This window comes from Coregonus clupeaformis, unplaced genomic scaffold (genome assembly GCF_020615455.1).
Source record: "Coregonus clupeaformis isolate EN_2021a unplaced genomic scaffold, ASM2061545v1 scaf0196, whole genome shotgun sequence".
NCBI classification, from domain to species: Eukaryota; Metazoa; Chordata; class Actinopteri; order Salmoniformes; family Salmonidae; genus Coregonus; species Coregonus clupeaformis.
In genome coordinates, this window is record NW_025533651.1 from 221,170 (window position 1) to 241,798 (window position 20,629).

At 41.4% G+C, this 20,629-nt stretch overlaps 1 protein-coding gene across 2 annotated transcripts; it reads right to left on the reverse strand.

Moving 5' to 3' along the window:
- Positions 1-735: 735 nt before the first annotated feature.
- Positions 736-20,416, reverse strand: LOC121555738 (aryl hydrocarbon receptor nuclear translocator-like protein 1). 2 transcript variants are annotated; one of them, XM_041869568.1, is made up of 19 exons: positions 20,320-20,416; positions 13,938-14,021; positions 10,217-10,285; positions 9,884-10,028; positions 9,370-9,390; positions 8,188-8,250; positions 7,880-8,037; positions 7,641-7,720; positions 7,413-7,505; positions 7,019-7,136; positions 6,432-6,581; positions 6,030-6,276; positions 3,119-3,225; positions 2,687-2,837; positions 2,302-2,384; positions 2,034-2,142; positions 1,760-1,853; positions 1,462-1,555; positions 736-1,359 (listed from the first exon to the last, which is right to left on the reverse strand). In XM_041869568.1, the coding sequence occupies exons 3-19, from the start codon at positions 10,227-10,229 to the stop codon at positions 1,202-1,204; spliced, it is 1,884 nt and encodes a 627-aa protein (XP_041725502.1). In that variant the 5' UTR covers positions 10,230-10,285; positions 13,938-14,021; positions 20,320-20,416; the 3' UTR covers positions 736-1,201. The 2 variants fall into 2 exon arrangements, with proteins under 2 accessions (XP_041725502.1, XP_041725503.1); XM_041869569.1 differs by lacking the exon at positions 10,217-10,285.
- Positions 20,417-20,629: the final 213 nt, after the last annotated feature.

Sequence of the window (20,629 nt, forward strand, 5' to 3'; positions counted from 1 at the left end):
CGTGATTGAAATTTAAAGGCAATGTTCCTGCATTAGCGGAGACTGAATTCATGGTAAACGCTGCATACGTTGGCTCAATTAAAAATTACCTTTACATTTCTATCGCGCGATCTGTAACGCTTCAGCGATACAGATTTGAATAGAGCCCTTAGACTTTCAAACTGAAAGTTGAAAAAGTAGCCTAATACATGTGCAATACCTAGCCTGCAATTATGTGGTTTGAGTTGACCTGATTTCAGATCAGGAGGAAAGTTTTCCTTTTATGGGTCATTTGGATAGTCTGCCTGTTGCTAGGGAACAACAATATTTACCGGGGTTCAGTAGTAAAGCACATCCTGTGTGGGGGTGGACGCCTCTGGCTGTGAGATGGTCCAGGAAGGTGAGTGGGTGATGAGAAATGGTGTGCCCCCACAATATGCAAACATCACAAGTTGTGTGGACAATACCAACCAGTCTCCTAGCAACTCTGGCACAGGAACTAGTCTCTGATTTTGTTACGTTTCATCTATTGCTGGCAAGCAAACGGATTACTCACTGTTTTCCCACACAATATATTGTAGCACCTTGGATTTCCACGTTGTAGCAACAACGTAAAATCCCTCCAGCTGATTTAGCAGTGAAATGTCACTGGATGGTAACTTGATGGCTACATACTGCCCTGTTTCGAATTTTCAAAAATGGAGATAAACAATAGAGGAAGTTTTCTTTTAAAAATAATTCACTGCTGATACAATACACTTTTACATACATATATATTTAGATACAATTATTCTTATGGTAGAATAAACATGTATGATACCATTTTCTTTAGAAATATTAACATGTTTTTTGTAGTGTGAAAACACACAAAAACAGACTAATGCCATTATAAAAGAGCTGGGTTCAATGCCTGTGAGGGTGAATGGACATAGAAAAACCCAGATAACTGGTACAATAATACTACAGGAGTAATGAGGCAGTTTCACTTTCCCAAACCACACTGAGGCGGACTGTACACCATGGCCGATCCCAGGCCTAGTATTCCTTCCTTTTCAGGGCCCGCCTGCATTCAGCCTTACTGTGAGGCTACAGTCGCATTAGCCCTGTTGATATGGCTCTCTGGTACTGGTCACAAACTGACACAATGTGAATACTGTAACACCCAGCCCTTACTCCACCATGTTCATCCCATTTAGGAGGCCTTGCCTAAGCCTGATAGTCCTCACAGTGGCCAGGGCAGGTCACTGAAGTCCACTGGGCCTCCCAGCCCTGCGTCTGCCTCCAGGAGGCTCATGATCACAGCCATGGCTGCCTCGTCATTACTCGGGCTGCTGGAGCCTGGCTCATCCATGATGTCAATGCCAATGTGAGCATTATCACCTAAACAGGGTAAGGACAGGGGTTAAATATTTAAAGATTTTATGTGGATAGTTTCATTAACTGTAATCGAGATTAGAGTTCAGAGCGGGGAAAAATACATACTTAGATTGGAGTTGTTGGAGTATGGATAGCCTATGGAGTCTGGTCCCGGTATCATCCCTGCTGAGGGATGTTCTGGAGTTCCACTGTTTTGTATCTGTGAAAGAATCAAGATAGAATTGACATTAAGGAATCACCATTGCATCCTCAAGTATGAGCCACCAACAGACACTAAAGATATCCACCCGATGTGCTCATTACTGACTTCACATGTATGAGCAGTGGAGTGAATAGGAGACTTCCTCCCAGATGGGAGGGGTTGAGGTGGAGGAGAGTGGGAAGGACAGGTGGGAGCTCTTACCTTCTTTCCCCCTGGGGACGACATGTCTGGGGGTGGAGTGCTGGTGAAGTTGTGAGGACTGGAGCCACAGCTGGAGGGCGAGGAGCCTCTTATCCTGGAAGAGTAAAAATACAGGGTCAAAACAGCAGGACACAGCCCCATACAGTCTCAGTCACACACAGACGTTTCCATTATGCACTGGGGGTCAATGACCATGGTATGGTTATGACCATACAGACATGTCAATTTCTGTTTGACAATACAATCAAAACACAATCCACATGGTTCCTCTCACCTCTGGATCTCCATCACCTCCTCTGCGATCATCCGGCCGATCTTGCCTGCCCCTGCCCTTGTGCCACCGGGGATGCCAGGCACGGTCTGAAGGGCCCGCTTCCCGGTTCCTGCAACCAACAAACGCAAAAGCTCAGTCACATTTCCGAAACAAAACAATTACTTAGTCATGCCAGGCACAAAATTTTTTATGGCAACTCATCAATGTACAGTCACACTTCATCCAAGCGGGTGAACTGCTTTGTGAGAGCACAGGAGGGCAGGCTTACCGTCTGTGAGTACACTGTCCATGCTCTGGGGGGAGGCGGCGAGCTGAGGATAGATGCCATCAGATCCTTCAGGCACACTGCCACTGTGAGACAGTGAAAGGGAGAGAGAAGAGAGTGAGCATCATCACTGAGCATGCTCGTCACTTCACACCTCATTGGGCAGTTTATTAACATCCATTGCATAGACAGCCCTACAGCTGTAGAAAGACACAGTAATAAAGATGCAAGTGTTCCAATAATGCATTGTAAATGTAAATCAGCTGTATGAAATCTTACATTTATATGACCCTAATAAAATTAATACAGTGTAATATTATGCATTGACTAGTTAAATGAGGGCTATGGAAGAAAGTCCTAGCAGAAACAGATGTGTGTAGCTACGTACCAGACAACAGTGTTGGTGGAGACAATGTACTCCACCTCTTTGGTCCAAGGGTTCATAAAACTGAACCAGCGACTCCTCAGCGTGATAAAGGAGCCGTCTTTTATTTTGAACTTGTAGCAGTTTGTATTGATCTTCTCTCTCATCTGGAGCACTGAGAACAGAGCCAGCAGCCAGGGGGTGAGCTCAATAAGGCATGATCTCTGCACACTTGACCTCTGTGACATGCCAAATGGTAGCCTGCCAGGTTCTAGATTCATTCATATCACAGTCTACTCGCCATGTGACAGGCTTAGCGCAATACATTTTTTATGACAAAATTACCAGCCATTACAAAATTACTCATGTAAGGCCTAAGACTCAGGGATGTATCACTGAGTCTAAAACTTTGCTCTTTGGTGTTATATTGGTGTCCTTGTTCAATCTGATACATACCTTGTCTATGACATTCTGCAAGGTGCCCAATGTCATCTTGATGAAAGTACTCATAAAACGAAGTACCCAGCAACTCTTGGGGTAGATAAGCCAAAATGGCAGTGGCCCTACAAAAGAGAACAGTATTAAACACAAGTCCTGACTATCAATGCAGGCCGGTGGTATTTAGGACATCTTTAAGATAAGTCTAGCCCACATCTTTTTTTATTGTATACAAATAAAATAATATTCTCCCCCCTGCTTTGCTTGTTTGATCATAACCAATGCCATGACATTCTAGGGCTGGGCAGTATACCATATTTGACGATATACTGGTATTGATGCACGGACCGGTTAAAGTTTTTACTTTAACTTCTATAACGGTATTTCAATGTTTGGTTTGTTAAATGTAATACGCAACTCTGGCGCGTATAATCTGTTTTTCACTCCGCATGGTCAGATGGATGCAACAATGTTGGTGACATGCTACTTTCCACAAGCGTTCTATATTTACTCAATTCGTTTGTGTATCTTCCTGTCTGCAAACTACTGTTTGCTAGTTTGTCTTTTCTTAGCAAGGTGTTGCTAAAATAATTTGTGTTAGCTCTTAATGCGTATCGCTAGTTAGCTGGCTAGTGGCTAGCTAGCTAAATGTACTAAGAGTCAGAGCAAACGTAGCTAGTTAGCTAACACCGCCTGGTACCAGTGCCGGTGTAAGCCAAGATAAGCATGTTTGTGCAACGGTATGTTGTCAGAGAGGAATAGGTGAAGTATGAATATATGTTGGCTTCTTCTTCTATGATATAATGGCTTTCCGCAAACAAATGTTAAAGGTGGATGCCGCCACCTACTATGCTGGAGTGTGTGGTCAATCACAGTTTACAACATTAGCTCCACATTTCTAAATCCTCCTACCTAACTCAGTACTTCTGAGAAAATAAAAAAGAGCCCTACTAACTTCTAATAGACCCTCCCCCAAATCCCTTCCAACCCCATCCAACCTCAATAACCCTACGCTCCAATCTTTCCCTCTCTTCAATATACTTACAACAATATAACAACACATGCTCCACCGTTTCATCGACCATACACTCCAGACACAAACCATTCACATGCTTGTCAACCAGATGTAATGACGAGTTCGATGTACAATGTCATAGGCACAATCGAGCAAACACCACCTCTTCCTTCCTAATCTGACCTTTGAATCTTGGTCCACCGACCTTTCTTTGAAAGGCATATAAATGCCGGCCATTGGGCTCAGAGTCCCATCCCTTCTACCACACATCTATCAAAATGGCTCTGATCTTACATTTGGCCTCACCTCTACCCAGTGGAACATTAATATCAATTATATCTCATTTTAAAGCTCTTTTGGCTAACTGGTCTACAATGTAATTTCCTTCCACACCCAAATGTGCTGGGACCCAGCAGAATCTCACTACTACACCCAGTCTCTCAATTCTCCATAATAACATGAATACCTCCAATAGAAGGTCACTCCTATTAGATTTTCCAGATGATTAACTATTCAGTACAGATAGGGAATCTGAGCACACTATAATTCTGACAGGTTGTACGTCCTCCACCCTCTGGAGGGCAACTACTATCGCCAACAGTTCAACTGAGTATACTGACAGTTAATCTGTTAGTCTTCTACATATCTGCACATCAAATTCAGGAACGTAAACGCCTGCTCCTGTGCGCCCACTATCTGGGTCCTTGGATCCACCTGTGAAAAGCGGTAAAAATGCATAAAAACTTCTACCAATGTAATTGTCAACCAGTTTCCCTATATCACTGACTTCTGACCAATCTTTCCTTTTCTCTACCAAGGTTAGATCAACAACAGGATCTGGGAGTAACCATGGAGGAACATCCCCTATCACCACAGAAGGGCCAACCTCCAACTCCCTCAAACCATTCTCATCAGCAAGCTTTCCAAGTGCCCAACCAAAACCACTGCCTTGTCTACTAGTATATTCCCAACAGTCATCTAGAACAGTAGCAGTGGGATGGTAAATAATATGTTGGCTAGCTAGCTAGCTACATGAAGTATGAAAACATGTCATGTAACATCTAATTAGAGTCACCTGGAAACACTGATGAAAACTTTGGTTCTTACCCTATCGATAATTCCTCACTGGCTTATTAATTTGTTGTCATGTCAAACAACAATGTATTCAAGGTTCTGTCCACTATATACCAACTATAGAATTAGAATAATCATTATATTTCCATGATTCCAACAGTACAATTAACTAGGCCTAGATTTTTTTGCCCAGATCATGCTGCGTGTCACAGTGTGGAAATTATCATAAAAGTGCAGGAAATGCAGAAATGGATGAAAATGCTGAAAATGATTTTTGTTTGGAGTTGGATTGAACAGTATAAATGGAGAAAGCCCCATTGAAATCACTTATAATGTATGTGTTTCCATCCTAGGGTCATGAATTACTCAGAAAGCATATTTATAACTTTTATTATTCAAAAACATCAAATACCGTCATTGTTATTTTTTTTTGTAATGATATGATATTTTGTCCATATTGCCCAGCCCTATGACAATCACATAGCACCCTGTGACATTATCTAGAACTTCCTAGTGTACCTAACAGTATCAGTGACATGGCGAGGTTATGGGATTGTTTTGTCAGGGGGCAGTGGAGTATTTGTTGTCAACATATCTACTCTGAATCCTGTCTGCCCTCTGGGCCTCCATTAACACCTCCATCTGGAACATTTTACTGATGCTATATTTGGACATTGACAAAACCTCACTCACACACAAGCTGTCACTCTACAGTAAATCCAGCTCTGGACTGCCCACAAGGTCCAGCCAGGTGTCAGGACATCACTGTGTAGCGGCCAACTGGTACATCCTTTGCTACATGTTTGTATGACTGCATCCATGCCCTAAAAAATCTCTCACCTCTGATCGACAAAGACAAACTTCCCGTCGATGGCATGGCGCGAGACATACTCAGTGGGCTTGACACGGATCTCATTGTTCATTGGCTGAGGGACAATGTGGGGATGCAGCCGTCCAATGGCCACCAGGCAACTGAGGTTGCAGCCCTCGTTGTCTGGTTCATTGTCGTCATCCAGACCCATCTTGGTGGGCGGCCAGCTCTTCAGGTAGCCAGTACTGTGTATTGTGCAGAAGCTCTTACGGTCAGCTGCGGATACAGGGAATAGATCCTCATCATAATCTAGCCCTACTCTGGAGCTGTCACTGACATCAATGAGTAGGTAGTCTATTGGTATGAAACCAAATTAACTGTTAACTAAAATGAATCACAGGAGATGAAAAATTTAAGGAAAAGACAGGTACCTTTTTTCTTGGAGCAGGTGGAAGGAAAGTCCTTGTCCTCCATTTTAATGAGGGGCCGATTGCACTTCATCCTGCAGAAGAAGGATCGCCTGGCTCCAGAGCAGAGTCTGGATGGGCCGGGGGTGATGTCTGTCTTTACTGGAAGGCCAGCTGGGGACCAGACACAATATAGCATTTAACCTATGCTGCAACGACAGGAACAGTATCACCCATGATCCTTTATAAATATATAGTCCTACTCTGGCAAATAAAGCTACAATACATCATTTTTTGCTATTACAAAAAATTGGTTGAATTTACAGAAATTGTTTGACTGTTTATATTTACCCTAAATCCAGCGTGTCTTGATGTAAAAATAGCACTACCCTACATTTAGCTTCTGACATTTAAATGCTGAGGAACACACGGTACAGGGGGATACATTGAGGGGTGTGTCACTGTGCTAGCTGTGTAGGGGACAGCAGGCTGATGACACACTGATTACAGTCTCTTCTACTCTAGCAGAGACACTGTGTCCCTGCTGTCCTTGTTCTCCATCCCCCGGGCACTTAGAGAAAGGCTGGTAACTAGAGGCCAGGGTGCATTACTTTTGGAATCGATGAGGCGCTCCCGTGGCGCCGTGTCCGACGAGGACAGCTGCTCCTTGACTTTGGCAATGTCTTTAGGATGCAGGTAATCAAACAGGCTCTGGCCAATCAGGTCATTCTGCACAGAGAGGGAGAGAGTACTGTAAGATAAGTCCATGTTACATAAATGACGCCATTAAAAAAAGACAAAATAACTAACACCCTTGCCTTTCGTGAACTAACACTTGTACTTGACTTTTTCCAACTAGCACCGACTTCGCTGATAGCTACTTTATTGTGGGAAAATGTACTGACTGATATGTAGTTGTCTTAGCTACTTATCTTAAGATGAATGCACTAACTGTAAGTCATTCTGGATAATGGAAAAAACTGCAACATATTGGAGAGGACGTACTTGGCTGTAGTTTAGGATTTTGTAGACTGACTCCGAAACAAACAGTATCTTCCCTCGATCGCAGCCAACAACAAACAGAAAGCCATCAGATGCCTGTGGAGAGGAGAGGGAGAGGGAGAGATGAGAGAGAGAAGAAGAGAGAAAGATAAATACTGAGTCACACATGCATACTCATCATGAAACGCACTCTGAGGACACCATACAGTCTATGGAAGTAAGGACACCCACCCTCAGTATTAAGTGCTTCAGTTCGTCATCTGACAGGAAGGCTGGTTTGTAGTTAGCTTCAGTGTAGGGGTTAGCGGCACCTGTGAGTCAGAAAAAGCTCATATGTAACACAACCGGATCAATATGTAATTTTTATTTATTGTATTTCTCTGATGTACTTTATTGATCAGCTGCATGGTGGTGGTTGTCATCTTTGCACTGTTCTGGCAGCAGTCCTACTAAAATCCTTCTCGCCTCACCTCTTAAGGTCTTCATGTGCTGGACAGCCATGCGCAGGACCGTTAGTTTGTCCAGTTTACGGGACATAGCATTGCAGGTAGGCACTAGTGCGGCCAGCTCATCTATGAAGCTGTTCATCTTGTCCCTGCGTCTCTTCTCAATCTGACTGTGGGCCTCCCTGCCATCCAAGCAATACAAAGAGCAATTAACACAGACAAACGAATTAACACATCCATAGTCTGCCTGTATTTAAAGAAACATGACTAATCTCTAATATAAACACACATATTTTTATGTCATCCTATGGAAGGTAGAAACATTTGGTTACCTGGCATTTTTAATCCGGCCTTGATGATCACCAAGTCCATCATTGTCTGTGTCCATGCTATCCCTTTGAGGAGAAGCAATAACATTAGTACAAAGAAATATAGTAAAACAATTATTTTACAACAACTATTTAATAATGATAATACAGTATGCAATGTAATTATGAATAAAGCAAAACACTAAAGTGAGAAGTCATTTGAATGTTTTATAATTAAAAAAACATGGAGAGCCTTTGATTGACATGAAACATCAACATTACTAATTCAAGCTATTAGCTTCTACCAAAGCTATATGAATAGTTTATAAAAATGTTAATACAAAATTATGAACAAGGTTTCTTTGAGACCATTCTTGTGTGGATTCAGGCGAAAGACCTTGTGCCACTAATACCTCTGATATTGTTCACAGCTGAACTTCTACTCTGTCATCCCACTCAGCCCTACTGTCCTTTCACAAACCACAAAAGAGAAATGAAGTCATGACCCATTACATATCCTGTGCCACTTCAAGACTTGTTCACTCCATACTATAATAGCATTCAACAGCCTCAAATAAAGATTATTTAAAATATGATTGGCTCTACAAAATTGACCCAAAGGTATTCCCACAGAGTTGTTGGCTTAAGTCTCACTAAAGCAGGTAAAAACAAATCTGTGCCTTTAGTGAATGAGTTACAAAGACAACAATATAATGTATCATCCATCATCCATCAAATCAGGGTGCACTCTCTATTAAATTAAGGCCTGTCATCAAACTAAATACCAGCAAATACATTTTTTAACACAACTGTAATACTGTCTTGTTGCTTCAAGATTGTTACTGTAGCACCCCTTCATGCTTTGATGCTTACCCTAATTCTAGCTATTCAAATCTACACTATAGCATGACTGGCTCTCCCATATTCACAGCGATCCATACAGTACATACTAACTGACCGGTCACTCTCAGGGTACTGATTATAATAACACATTCATTTTGATTGACCTAAGTTGGGGATGAGGAATTTCACAATACATTTTTTCGTTTTTTCTCTAACTGATATGGGGAACACATTAGTGTCTAACCTCAATTTGCAGGCCAATACCGACCAAACAAGGATCACAGAGGGCCAACTAATCAGACATGTGATTGGCTCCTCTACTACAAATGTACTTGAACATTCATAATTTGATTTGATACTTACTCAAAAGAAAATCCATCAATTCTGTGAAAGCAAGGAAGTTTGTATATTACAATTCAAATTAAGTATACTGATTATTCTGATCTAATCTAAATCAAGGTTATGCTACCATTTGTTCCTAATTGGTTGTTAATTTCTAGGTAGGTAGTTATCTTTTCAACTTTAAGTGGAAACCTGCATGCAAACATACAAATCTGTCACAAAATGGCATAAATGAAAAACTGAAAAATGTGATCACACTAAACCAGACCTAACATGACATGAATATCAAATGAAATCAAATTGTATTGGTCACATACACGTATTTAGCAGATGTTATTGCGGGTGTAGCGAAATGCGTGTGTTCCTAGCTCCAACAGTGCAGTTGTATCTAATAATTCACAACAATACACACAAATCTAAAAGTAAAAGAATGGAATTAAGAAATATAGAAAGATAATTAAGATGATTGGCACATGCACTATCTTCAGGTGGCAAGTAGAACAAAGTCTATAAGCAGTATAGGAGTCAGGCTTACTGGTAATCTGTGGTGCTGCTTTTTCTCTTGCGTGTGTAGTCCATGCCGGGTGTGCCGATCGAGCTGATTAGATCAGTGGAGCCAGGAGACATGAACTCGTTCATCGTGGAGGAAATGTCCATTCTTTGGTCTGCCATTAGATCATCTATAGAGAGAAAACACAATGATTTCAGCACTTACTATGCTCCATAACACACAATAAAAGGTCAGTTGACGTGAAAGCGACTTCTATGAAAGGACACTATAGACGTAAAAATCTCAATTCTTAGACAAAGACAATTGATCAAAAAGTGAAATTAACTGTGGTTGTTTTAAAGAGGGTGTGACACTCACCACAAATATTCATAAGGCCAGTTATCCTCAAAACATCTCACTCGGTTTCTTTCCAGCAATGAACCAGATCTGAAAGGCAAGTCAGCGAAGAGTCAGACGTCCTCTTTATATACCCAAGGCATGAGGACACCACAGCAGCATCATATAACAAAGCCCTCTGAACCTGAGCAGCTGCCGTACAACCTGGACTTTGTGCTGATGTATACTGTAGATGGCCCACTCAGTAAAGGTGATGTAAGAGGACCGATTCATATCTCTATGGTTTGAGATTGAAATGATAAGGTCTTACATAAGGTGAAAGCTATAGCTGAGGCTCAAGCCTCTCTCTCTCCCTTAGGCAACAATCAAGAGTGTCTTTGAGAAGCATAATTCACTTGACCTCCAGCAACAATGAACCAGAATTATTTTGTTGTCAATGAAAACCTTGGGTTACTAAAAACGGATGCTTTGGAATAGTGTTCATAACATAATGTAGCATATGCTACAAAAACCTAGGTGTCAGTCAGAGACATAATTTAGTGAGATTAGTCCTTAATATAAAAGGCTAATTCAGATAAAACAATGACAATGTTACCGAGGAAGACAGATTGTCAGGAGGGGTCACATTTCATAAAAAACCCATATCTGCATTGATCACTGTTTATATAATCCAACCAGTAATATGGCCTTTTCCTAACGAAAGTATAACGCAAACTTCTATGCGAACGTCTAGCAACCCAATGGTTGCGAGTTCGAATCTCATCACGGACAACTTCAACATTTTATCTAATTAGCAACTACTTACTACTTTTTAGCTACTTCGCAACTATTTAACATGTTAGCTAACCCTTCCCCTAACCCTAACCTTAACCTAACTCCTAAACTTAACCCTAAACTGAACCATAACCCCTAGCCTAGCTAACGTTAGCCAGCTAGCTAACGTTAGCTACCTAGCCACCTTGCTAGAATTCGTAACATATCATGCCTTTTTCAAATTCGTAACATATTGTATGTTTTGCAAATTCGTAACATTTACATTTACATTTACATTTTAGTCATTTAGCAGACGCTCTTATCCAGAGCGACTTACAGTTAGTGAATACATATTTAATTTTTTTATACTGGCCCCCCGTGGGAATCGAACCCACAACCCTGGCGTTGCAAACGCCATGCTCTATCAACTGAGCTACATCCCTGCCGGCCATTCCCTCCCCTACCCTGGACGACGCTGGGCCAATTGTGCGCCGTCCATGAGTCTCCCGGTCGCGGCCGGCTGCGACAGAGCCTGGATTCGAACCAGGATCTCTAGTGGCACAGTTAGCACTGCGATGCGGCGCCTTAGACCACTGCGCCAACATATTATACGTTCTGCTAATTTGTAACATATAATACGAATTGTAATTCGTAACATATCATACGAAATGGGTGATGGACATCCACAAATTAATACATACCATATGGAACTTAACATATCATACTAAATGGAGTGTCATGGATTTACGTACATAATAATACGGAATGCTCTGAGACCAGGTTGCACAAAAATACCTTAAAAAGCACAGCCACCTCAGGTCACTGTGCCTTGTCCTGCTCCTGTAATCAGACCAGAACTTATGCTCTGCTCCACTGTGCCTGAAAGTCTTCTCGTTGTAATTTGATTCTCCACTGACCTATTTTTCCCCAGCTCTTTTCCACTCTCCGTATGATGTGTCAGTTTCAGAGCGTGATTACATCGAACAAAACCTTAATTACACCCCATAATTTCTTGCCTGCAGCCAGGAACTTTGTTATTGTCACCGTCACCATAGTCAACTACACTACAACCTGACCCCTCACTCTGGTATATGTCACAACAGACATCCGAGCTGACCATGTAATCCACCGGGCAAAGAGGACTTGCTTCTATACCATTCATCACTGTGTGTTTGCAATGATTTTTTACATGTTTTTTTGTAAGCTGCATAAAACAATACTCCTGAGAATGTAAATGTTTTGTAAATGTTCATTTGTCACATAAGCCAAAGGAAGGCTAAAACACCTACACTGAGTGTACAAGACATTAATAACACCTGCTATTTTCATTACATTGACTGACCAGGTGAATCCAGGTGAAAGCTATGATTGATTGTCACTTGTTAGCCCTTATTGGTGTCACTTGTTAATTCCACTTCAATCAGTGTAGATGAAGGGGAGGAGACAGGTTAAAGAAGGATTTTTAAGCCTTGAGACAATTGAGACATGGATTGTGTATGTGTGCCATTCAGACGGTGAATGGTCAAGACAGAATATGTAAGTGCCTTTGAACGGGGTATGGTAGTAGGTGCCAGGCGCACCAGTTTGTGTCAACAACTGCAACGCTGCTGGGTTTTCCACGCAGTTTCCTGTGTGTATCAAGAATGGTCCACCACCCAAACGACATCCAGCCAACTGTGGTAAGCATTGGAGTCAACATGGGCCAGCATCCCTGTGGAATGCTTTCTACACCTTGTGGAGTCCATGCCCTAATGAACTGAGGCTGTTCTGAGGGCATACTTAGTGTATACTCAAACACAAAAGGAGAAAAAGGAAACTCTGCTTTAAGGTCAGCTTAGCTAGTTGTAACACATCTCTGGTTGCCCGGATACAGTGGAGCAGGACCTTCTTGAACGCTTGCCAATTAGGGAACCTTTTCCGCTACACAGAACCCACTGATAGCATGCAGGTCACACCTCTCCTCACACCACCACTCATCAAAGTCTAATGAAAATACTTGTGTAAAATTTTACCATCTCCATGGCATTCACATAATATTCAGTAACACTCAACACCATCCATTTTACAACACTACAAGATCACTAAGGTGGATTCTGATCATTTCTAATGTTTTCATGCACATGACCTCTATGGTATCTAAGTGACAAAAAGGTTTATATTTAAGCTGTGCGGAAATAAAAACCTTGATCAGATGAGGAGAAGCAGTGAAGAAGCAGAACCACTGGTAACAGGGTCAGGATGAAACTACAGTATGTCAGCTCAGCTGGATACGCATGGTTAGCTTACACAGCACTGTGATACTGTCTGCCATGCAAGAACTTCTCCCTTTCATAATGTTCTTAATGCTATGTCACTGTTCTAAATGTGTTCCTATTTAAGCCACTCCCCTGACATGATCCCATACTTCTGTCACGTTCAGATGAAACAGAGTGTACTGTGCGCTCAGCAGCATTATCATAGCGCTGTAAGGCTGTCTGTAATTCCAGTCTGTTGCGTGCCTTTCTGGAAAGCTCAGGCTTGGCTCATGTAATGACATGGCCTATGTGTGCTATGTAAGTCAAGCTGTCCGTTTCTCAGTATGCTCCTTTACTCAGAACAGAGCATTCTAAGAGCCAAGCTAGAAAGATAGACAGGAGATGTTAAAGCGTTGGTGGAATAGATGGTTAGAGGCCATGTTAAAAAATCAGAAATAAGACTCCAGTTCAAGTTAATAAGATGCAAGAAAACAATATAGCTGGGAACTGTGGGTGAGAAGATCGCCCTCACACATGACTGTGTTTATGTTTGACTGACTGACTGTGCTCATAACTTAATTCATCCCTAACTGTTCTCCCCGCCAACTGCTCATGTGGGCATTTTGAAGTGAAACAGCAGGAAGCTGTGCGTCACAAACGTCATTGGTGATTCACTTCAAACAAAGGTTGTGAACTCATTTCAGAGCAGCTGTCAATTCTTATGAAATCACACAGAACCATGTGTGTCCACATACCTGGATGGGTGGTGAAGGAAGTGGCCTGGCTTCCTTATGTCAGAGCTGGGCTTTTTCTCACAGATGCATTGACAGGCACAGTACCTAGAGAGGAGAGAGAGGGATCAGATAGGACAAGAGGTCAGGTCACAGTGTAAAACACACTGGCCAGCCGGGAGTGGCGACTCATCTAGGCCTATGTAGTAACAGCGAGTGGTGCTCTGATTAAGTGCTTGTTCAGAAAGCTTAGATGGGCGACAGATGGGAGGTGATCTGGAGATAGTGTGAGTAGAGGAGATGTCCACAGATTCTCCTCTATGCCTAGCCCCAACAGGGTAGTATTAGCAATGGGATCATAATCACTGCCATGCAATATCTCATGCCTATAAGACTAATCATACTGCAGTAGTTCTGCACAAAGTACTACATTTTGAATGTCACACAGTAAAATATGGATAACAGACAGCCCAGTACCTGATGTAATTCCTGTAATTAGGCACAGAACAGCTAGGCCTATTTATCTTTATGTTTACCATACTATCACGGCTCTATGGGGAAATGTATACAAAACAGACCACTTCTTTTAGCATGTGCTCTAATTGCTCCACACACACACCCCTTATTTATAGGTCAGTGACACAAATGCACACTTATCCGCACCATAAACAGAACAACTTTCTGTTTCGACTTTTAACCTTCCTACTCATATCATCATTGGAGTACATGGATAAGAGCAATGCCTTCATTAAATTTGGAATGTTTACACCTTCAAGTGTTCTGAGTCAGAACAATCCAAACTATAGCTACACTCAGCTACTCTCATAAACAACTCCAAAGGAAAATAACAAGCATGTCAGCAGAATGGACAAAACACATGCACAACTCAAGGGGAGTGAGACCATTTTGGGTTAAAGAAAATCAGCAACAGAGATTAACGAGCACTGTGTGTGCCTCAGGGAATGGACAAAGCAGACAGCTGGACAACCATTCACAATAGTCTAACAAAATACAACATTTCTGACCGGTCAGCTCTAGGCTTGGGTGGCAGCTATAGCACTACCTAGCCTACTACGCTCGTGTCATCCTTTGACTTTGTGAATTATTATTACTGTATTATTACTCTATTATTGGTTGAGAAAAGCTAATGCTTCAAATGATTGGGTTAGGTGGGTTAAGTGACATGAATCTTCCTCTAACACCTAAAGCAGGGATCATCAAATAGATTCAGCTGCGGGACGATTTTTTCTTGAGCGGCTGTTCGGGGGCCAGAACATATTTAAGCTACAAATCATTTGTAGACTGCAAATCTCAACGCAAGAAGCCCAAACACATATAATATTTGACTAAAACATAATCATATCAAACTGCTCTCTCTATTTTGCGTGGGAATACTTGGGAACAGATTTCCTCAATTGAAATCACTTGGAGATGATTTTTACAGTATTTCATGTCCAACAATGAAAGATAAAATAATATATATATATATATATATATATATATATATATATATATATACAGTGGGGAAAAAAAGTATTTAGTCAGCCACCAATTGTGCAAGTTCTCCCACTTAAAAAGATGAGAGAGGCCTGTAATTTTCATCATAGGTACACGTCAACTATGACAGACAAAATGAGAAAAAAAAATCCAGAAAATCACATTGTAGGATTTTTAATGAATTTATTTGCAAATTATGGTGGAAAATAAGTATTTGGTCACCTACAAACAAGCAAGATTTCTGGCTCTCACAGACCTGTAACTTCTTCTTTAAGAGGCTCCTCTGTCCTCCACTCGTTACCTGTATTAATGGCACCTGTTTGAACTTGTTATCAGTATAAAAGACACCTGTCCACAACCTCAAACAGTCACACTCCAAACTCCACTATGGCCAAGACCAAAGAGCTGTCAAAGGACACCAGAAACAAAATTGTAGACCTGCACCAGGCTGGAAAGACTGAATCTGCAATAGGTAAGCAGCTTGGTATGAAGAAATCAACTGTGGGAGCAATTATTAGGAAATGGAAGACATACAAGACCACTGATAATCTCCCTCGATCTGGGGCTCCACGCAAGATCTCACCCCGTGGGGTCAAAATGATCACAAGAACGGTGAGCAAAAATCCCAGAACCACACGGGGGGACCTAGTGAATGACCTGCAGAGAGCTGGGACCAAAGTAACAAAGCCTACCATCAGTACCACACTACGCCGCCAGGGATTCAGATCCTGCAGTGCCAGACGTGTCCCCCCTGCTTAAGCCAGTACATGTCCAGGCCCATCTGAAGTTTGCTAGAGTGCATTTGGATGATCCAGAAGAGGATTGGGAGAATGTCATATGGTCAGATGAAACCAAAATATAACCTTTTGGTAAAAACTCAACTCGTCGTGTTTGGAGGACAAAGAATGCTGAGTTGCATCCAAAGAACACCATACCTACTGTGAAGCATGGGGGTGGAAACATCATGCTTTGGGGCTGTTTTTTCTGCAAAGGGACCAGGACGACTGATCCCTGTAAAGGAAAGAATGAATGGGGCAATGTATCGTGAGATTTTGAGTGAAAACCTCCTTCCATCAGCAAGGGCATTGAAGATGAAACGTGGCTGGGTCTTTCAGCATGACAATGATCCCAAACACACCGCCCGGGCAACGAAGGAGTGGCTTCGTAAGAAGCATTTCAAGGTCCTGGAGTGGCCTAGCCAGTCTCCAGATCTCAACCCCATAGAAAATCTTTGGAGGGGAGTTGAAAGTCCGTGTTGCCCAGCGACAGCCCCAAAACATCACTGCTCTAGAGGAGATCTGCATGGAGGAATGGGCCAAAATACCAGCAACAGTGTGTGAAGACTTACAGAAAACGTTTGACCTGTGTCATTGCCAACAAAGGGTATATAACAAAGTATTGAGAAACTTTTGTTATTGACCAAATACTTATTTTCCACCATAATTTGCAAATAAATTCATTAAAAATCCTACAATGTGATTTTCTGGATTTTTTTTTCTCATTTTGTCTGTCATAGTTGACGTGTACCTATGATGAAAATTACAGGCCTCTCTCATCTTTGTAAGTGGGAGAACTTGCACAATTGGTGGCTGACTAAATACTTTTTTTCCCCACTGTATATATATATATATATATATATATAGTACCAGTCAAAAGTTTGGACAAACCTACTAATTCATGGGTTTTTCGTTATTTTTACTATTTTCTACATTGTAGAATAATAGTGGAGACATCAAAACTATGAAATAACACATATGGAATCATGTAGTTACCAAAAAAGTCTTAAACATCAAACTATATTTTATATTTGAGATTCTTCAAAGTAGCCATCCTTTGCCTTGATGACAGCTTTGCACACTCTTGGCATTCTCTCAAACTTTTGACTGGACTATATATATATATATATATATATATATATATATATACAGTGCCTTCGGAAAGTATTCAGACCTCTTGACTTTTTCCACATTCTGTTACGTTACGGCCTTATTCTAAAATTGATTAAATTGTTTTTCCCTCATCAATCTACACACAATACCCCATCATGACGAATGTTTTCAAATTTATAAAAAAATTAAAAACTGAAATATCACACGCTACAAGCCTGGCACACATGTATTTGGGGAGTTTCTCCCATTCTTCTCTGCAGATCCTCTCAAGCTCTGTCAGGTTGGATGGGGAGTGTTGCTGCACAGATATTTTCAGGTCTCTCCAGAGATGTTTGATCGGGTTCAAGTCCAGGCTCTGGGTGGGCCACTCAAGGACATTCAGAGACTTGTCCCGAAGCCACTCCTGCGTTGTCTTGACTGTGTGCTTAGGGTCGTTGTCCTGTTGGAAGGTGAACCGTCGCCCCAGTCTGAGGTCTTGAGCGCTCTGGAGCAGGTTTTCATCAAGGAACTCTCTGTACTTTGCTCCATTCATCTTTGCCTCGATCCTGACTAGTCTCCCAGTCCCTGTCGCTGAAAAACATCCCCACAGTATGATGCTGCCACCACCATGCTTCACCGTAGGGATGGTGCCAAGTTTCCTCCAGACGTGATGCTTGGCATTCAGGCCAAAGAGTTCAAGGATGAGCAGTGGAAACAGGATGCATCTGAGCTCAATTTCGAGTATCATAGCTAAGGGGCTGAATACTTATGTAAATAAGGTATTTCTGTAGATTGCTGAGGAATTGGTTTTATTTAATCCATTTTAGAATAAGGCTGTAATGTAACAAAATGTGGAAAAAGTCAAGGGGTCTGAATACTTTCCGAAGGCACTGTATATATATATATATATAATTTTTTTATGCTCAGAAAACTTGGGGGGGGGGCAAATAAAACCACTCCATTGTATAGAATTTCAAGGTCAGATTTCTCCTTTCTTCTCCCTCGGCATATGCTGCTCTTTCTGCAAATTTGCTGTTGGCTTTAAGCATGTTTTACAATATTCCTGACTGACATAAAGCAGCTTGAATTTCTTTGCATATTCTTTGAGAGCTACTGTAGACTCAGAGAAAGCTCAGTGAAAACACTGAGAGGAGCATCATACTGGCAGGGCAGGCAGATATGGTCAGGTCATATAAAAAAAAAAAATATATATAGGAGTGTGTTCAAATTCGATGCCATGTTTTCTGTTGAATCCCTCCCTTGAAACCTAAAGTTGGCTATTGGGATGAGGGCAACATGAAGAAAGAAAGACAGAGACTTCAGAATAGAAGTGAAAAATCAAGAAGTGTGTAATTTTGGGTACCCAACATAAAAGCTACTGTGAGTTACACAGCTCCAGTGGAAGCAACCATGAAGAAAGAAAGACAGAGACTTCAGAATAGAAGTGAAAAATCAAGAAGTGTGTAATTTGGGACGCATCATAAAAGCTACTGTGAGTTACACAGCTCCAGTGGAAGCAACCATGAAGAAAGAAAGACAGAGACTTCAGAATAGAAGTGAAAAATCAAGAAGTGTGTAATTTGGGACCAAACATAAAAGCTACTGTGAGTTACACAGCTCCAGTGGAAGCAACCGAGCGCCACACATAATGTGACATGATGCAACTGGTTAAAGTAAAGGATGATTACCTAAATGTTATGAAGTAGCCAATAGAATCCACTTTCCTGTGTTAATGTGCAGTACTGACAGGTAAATATTTCATAAAACAAAAACATGACCTGTCTTATAGCCTACTACTGTCCATCAAGGAGTTAGTAAAGACAATGCAATCACAATTAAATTTTCTCTGACCCCACTGTTCTCTATTTACCTTCATGTCATATTATGTCAAATTAAAACCATGTAGCATCATCTATGTTATTACTGTTACATTACTGATACACTTGTTGACTTTTTCAGGAATAGCTGTTTCAGATTTTAAGAATAGCATGAAGAGTAATGTCCTTTTAAAAGTGAGCGTTGAAATGTGCAATCCCTGGACTGGTGTACTGTAGCCATTTGTGGGTCTGCCGGTCGCGGTGCACAATTGGCCCAGGGTAGGGGAGGGAATGGCCGGCAGGGATGTAGCTCAGTTGGTAGAGCATGTGGGTTCGATTCCCACGGGAGGCCAGTATGAAAAATAATGTATGCACTCACTAACTGTAAGTTGCTCTTGTCTGACTAAAATGTAAATGAATAGACCGACATAACTTTCACAAATACTGATTTTTTTACAGCCTTACTTTTATGAGCAGAGGGATTTGTTCAAATTATAGCAAAATAGTATTTGGTTTCACTAACATTGGAGCTTGGTAGAAATGTATGGCTATTATTAGACTATTCTGCACTAGGACCTGTCGAGCATATAGGCCTAATGACAACGGTCATTAAATAATGTAGTTTACAAATGGCAAGAAATCTGTCAGTGACTGTCACATTGACTTGATATAATCTGAAACTGAACAGAATCCAGTGCAGGATATGTTCATTACATTGTATCAATATCAGCCCAACACCTGCCTTGCATTGCTCATATAGAGAAGAAACATTGTTGCTGTTAATTAAAGGATGACTATATAGGCCTATAAAAGGCAAATGATTGTAACAGGTAATCAACCGCGCGTCACTAGTTGTTTTATGCAACATAGCTATGACCTCGTTTAATCCCGAGCCGTGGCAGGGAAGTTCAGACAAATCACGCAATGTACAAATAGACAAAAATAGCCTCCCAATCAAATAAAATTACATACGGTCATTCCAGATGTTTAAATTAGGTTAGAAACCTACAAATCGCATTTTGCTCACTGCATTAAATTACACTGTGTGCCTTTAAGTTACACTGTAAGCCGATGACTGCACCTCCTCGGGAATGGCAATAGACAGCCAATTGAGACCCATAATACGAGTAAAGAAATGCACACAGTATACCAAATTCACAATGTTTAATAAAGGAAATATGTTATAGGGCTTTTGCATAACATATAACAAAGTATGTTACTTACGTGTGGAAAGGCAGCACATGTGTACTGAGGCAGATAGGAACAGCGGTAGGCAGAAGTAATACACTGACCTACTTTCCTCCTCCTGTGATGATCGTTGCACCACTAACCCAGTTTCTGAACCAATTGGGTGCTTTCGAGATCAAGGCTTTGAGCCTCTAGCAAATAGAATAACTCGGTTCCATTTATGGACCAATGAACATGGGGAAGACGATATAGGCTATATCCAATGAAATTACATGAAGCATCAAAGGAAGCTACAGAATAACGCAACGATTCAGCCAATGGCAAAATAGAATAGAGTCAGCAGGAA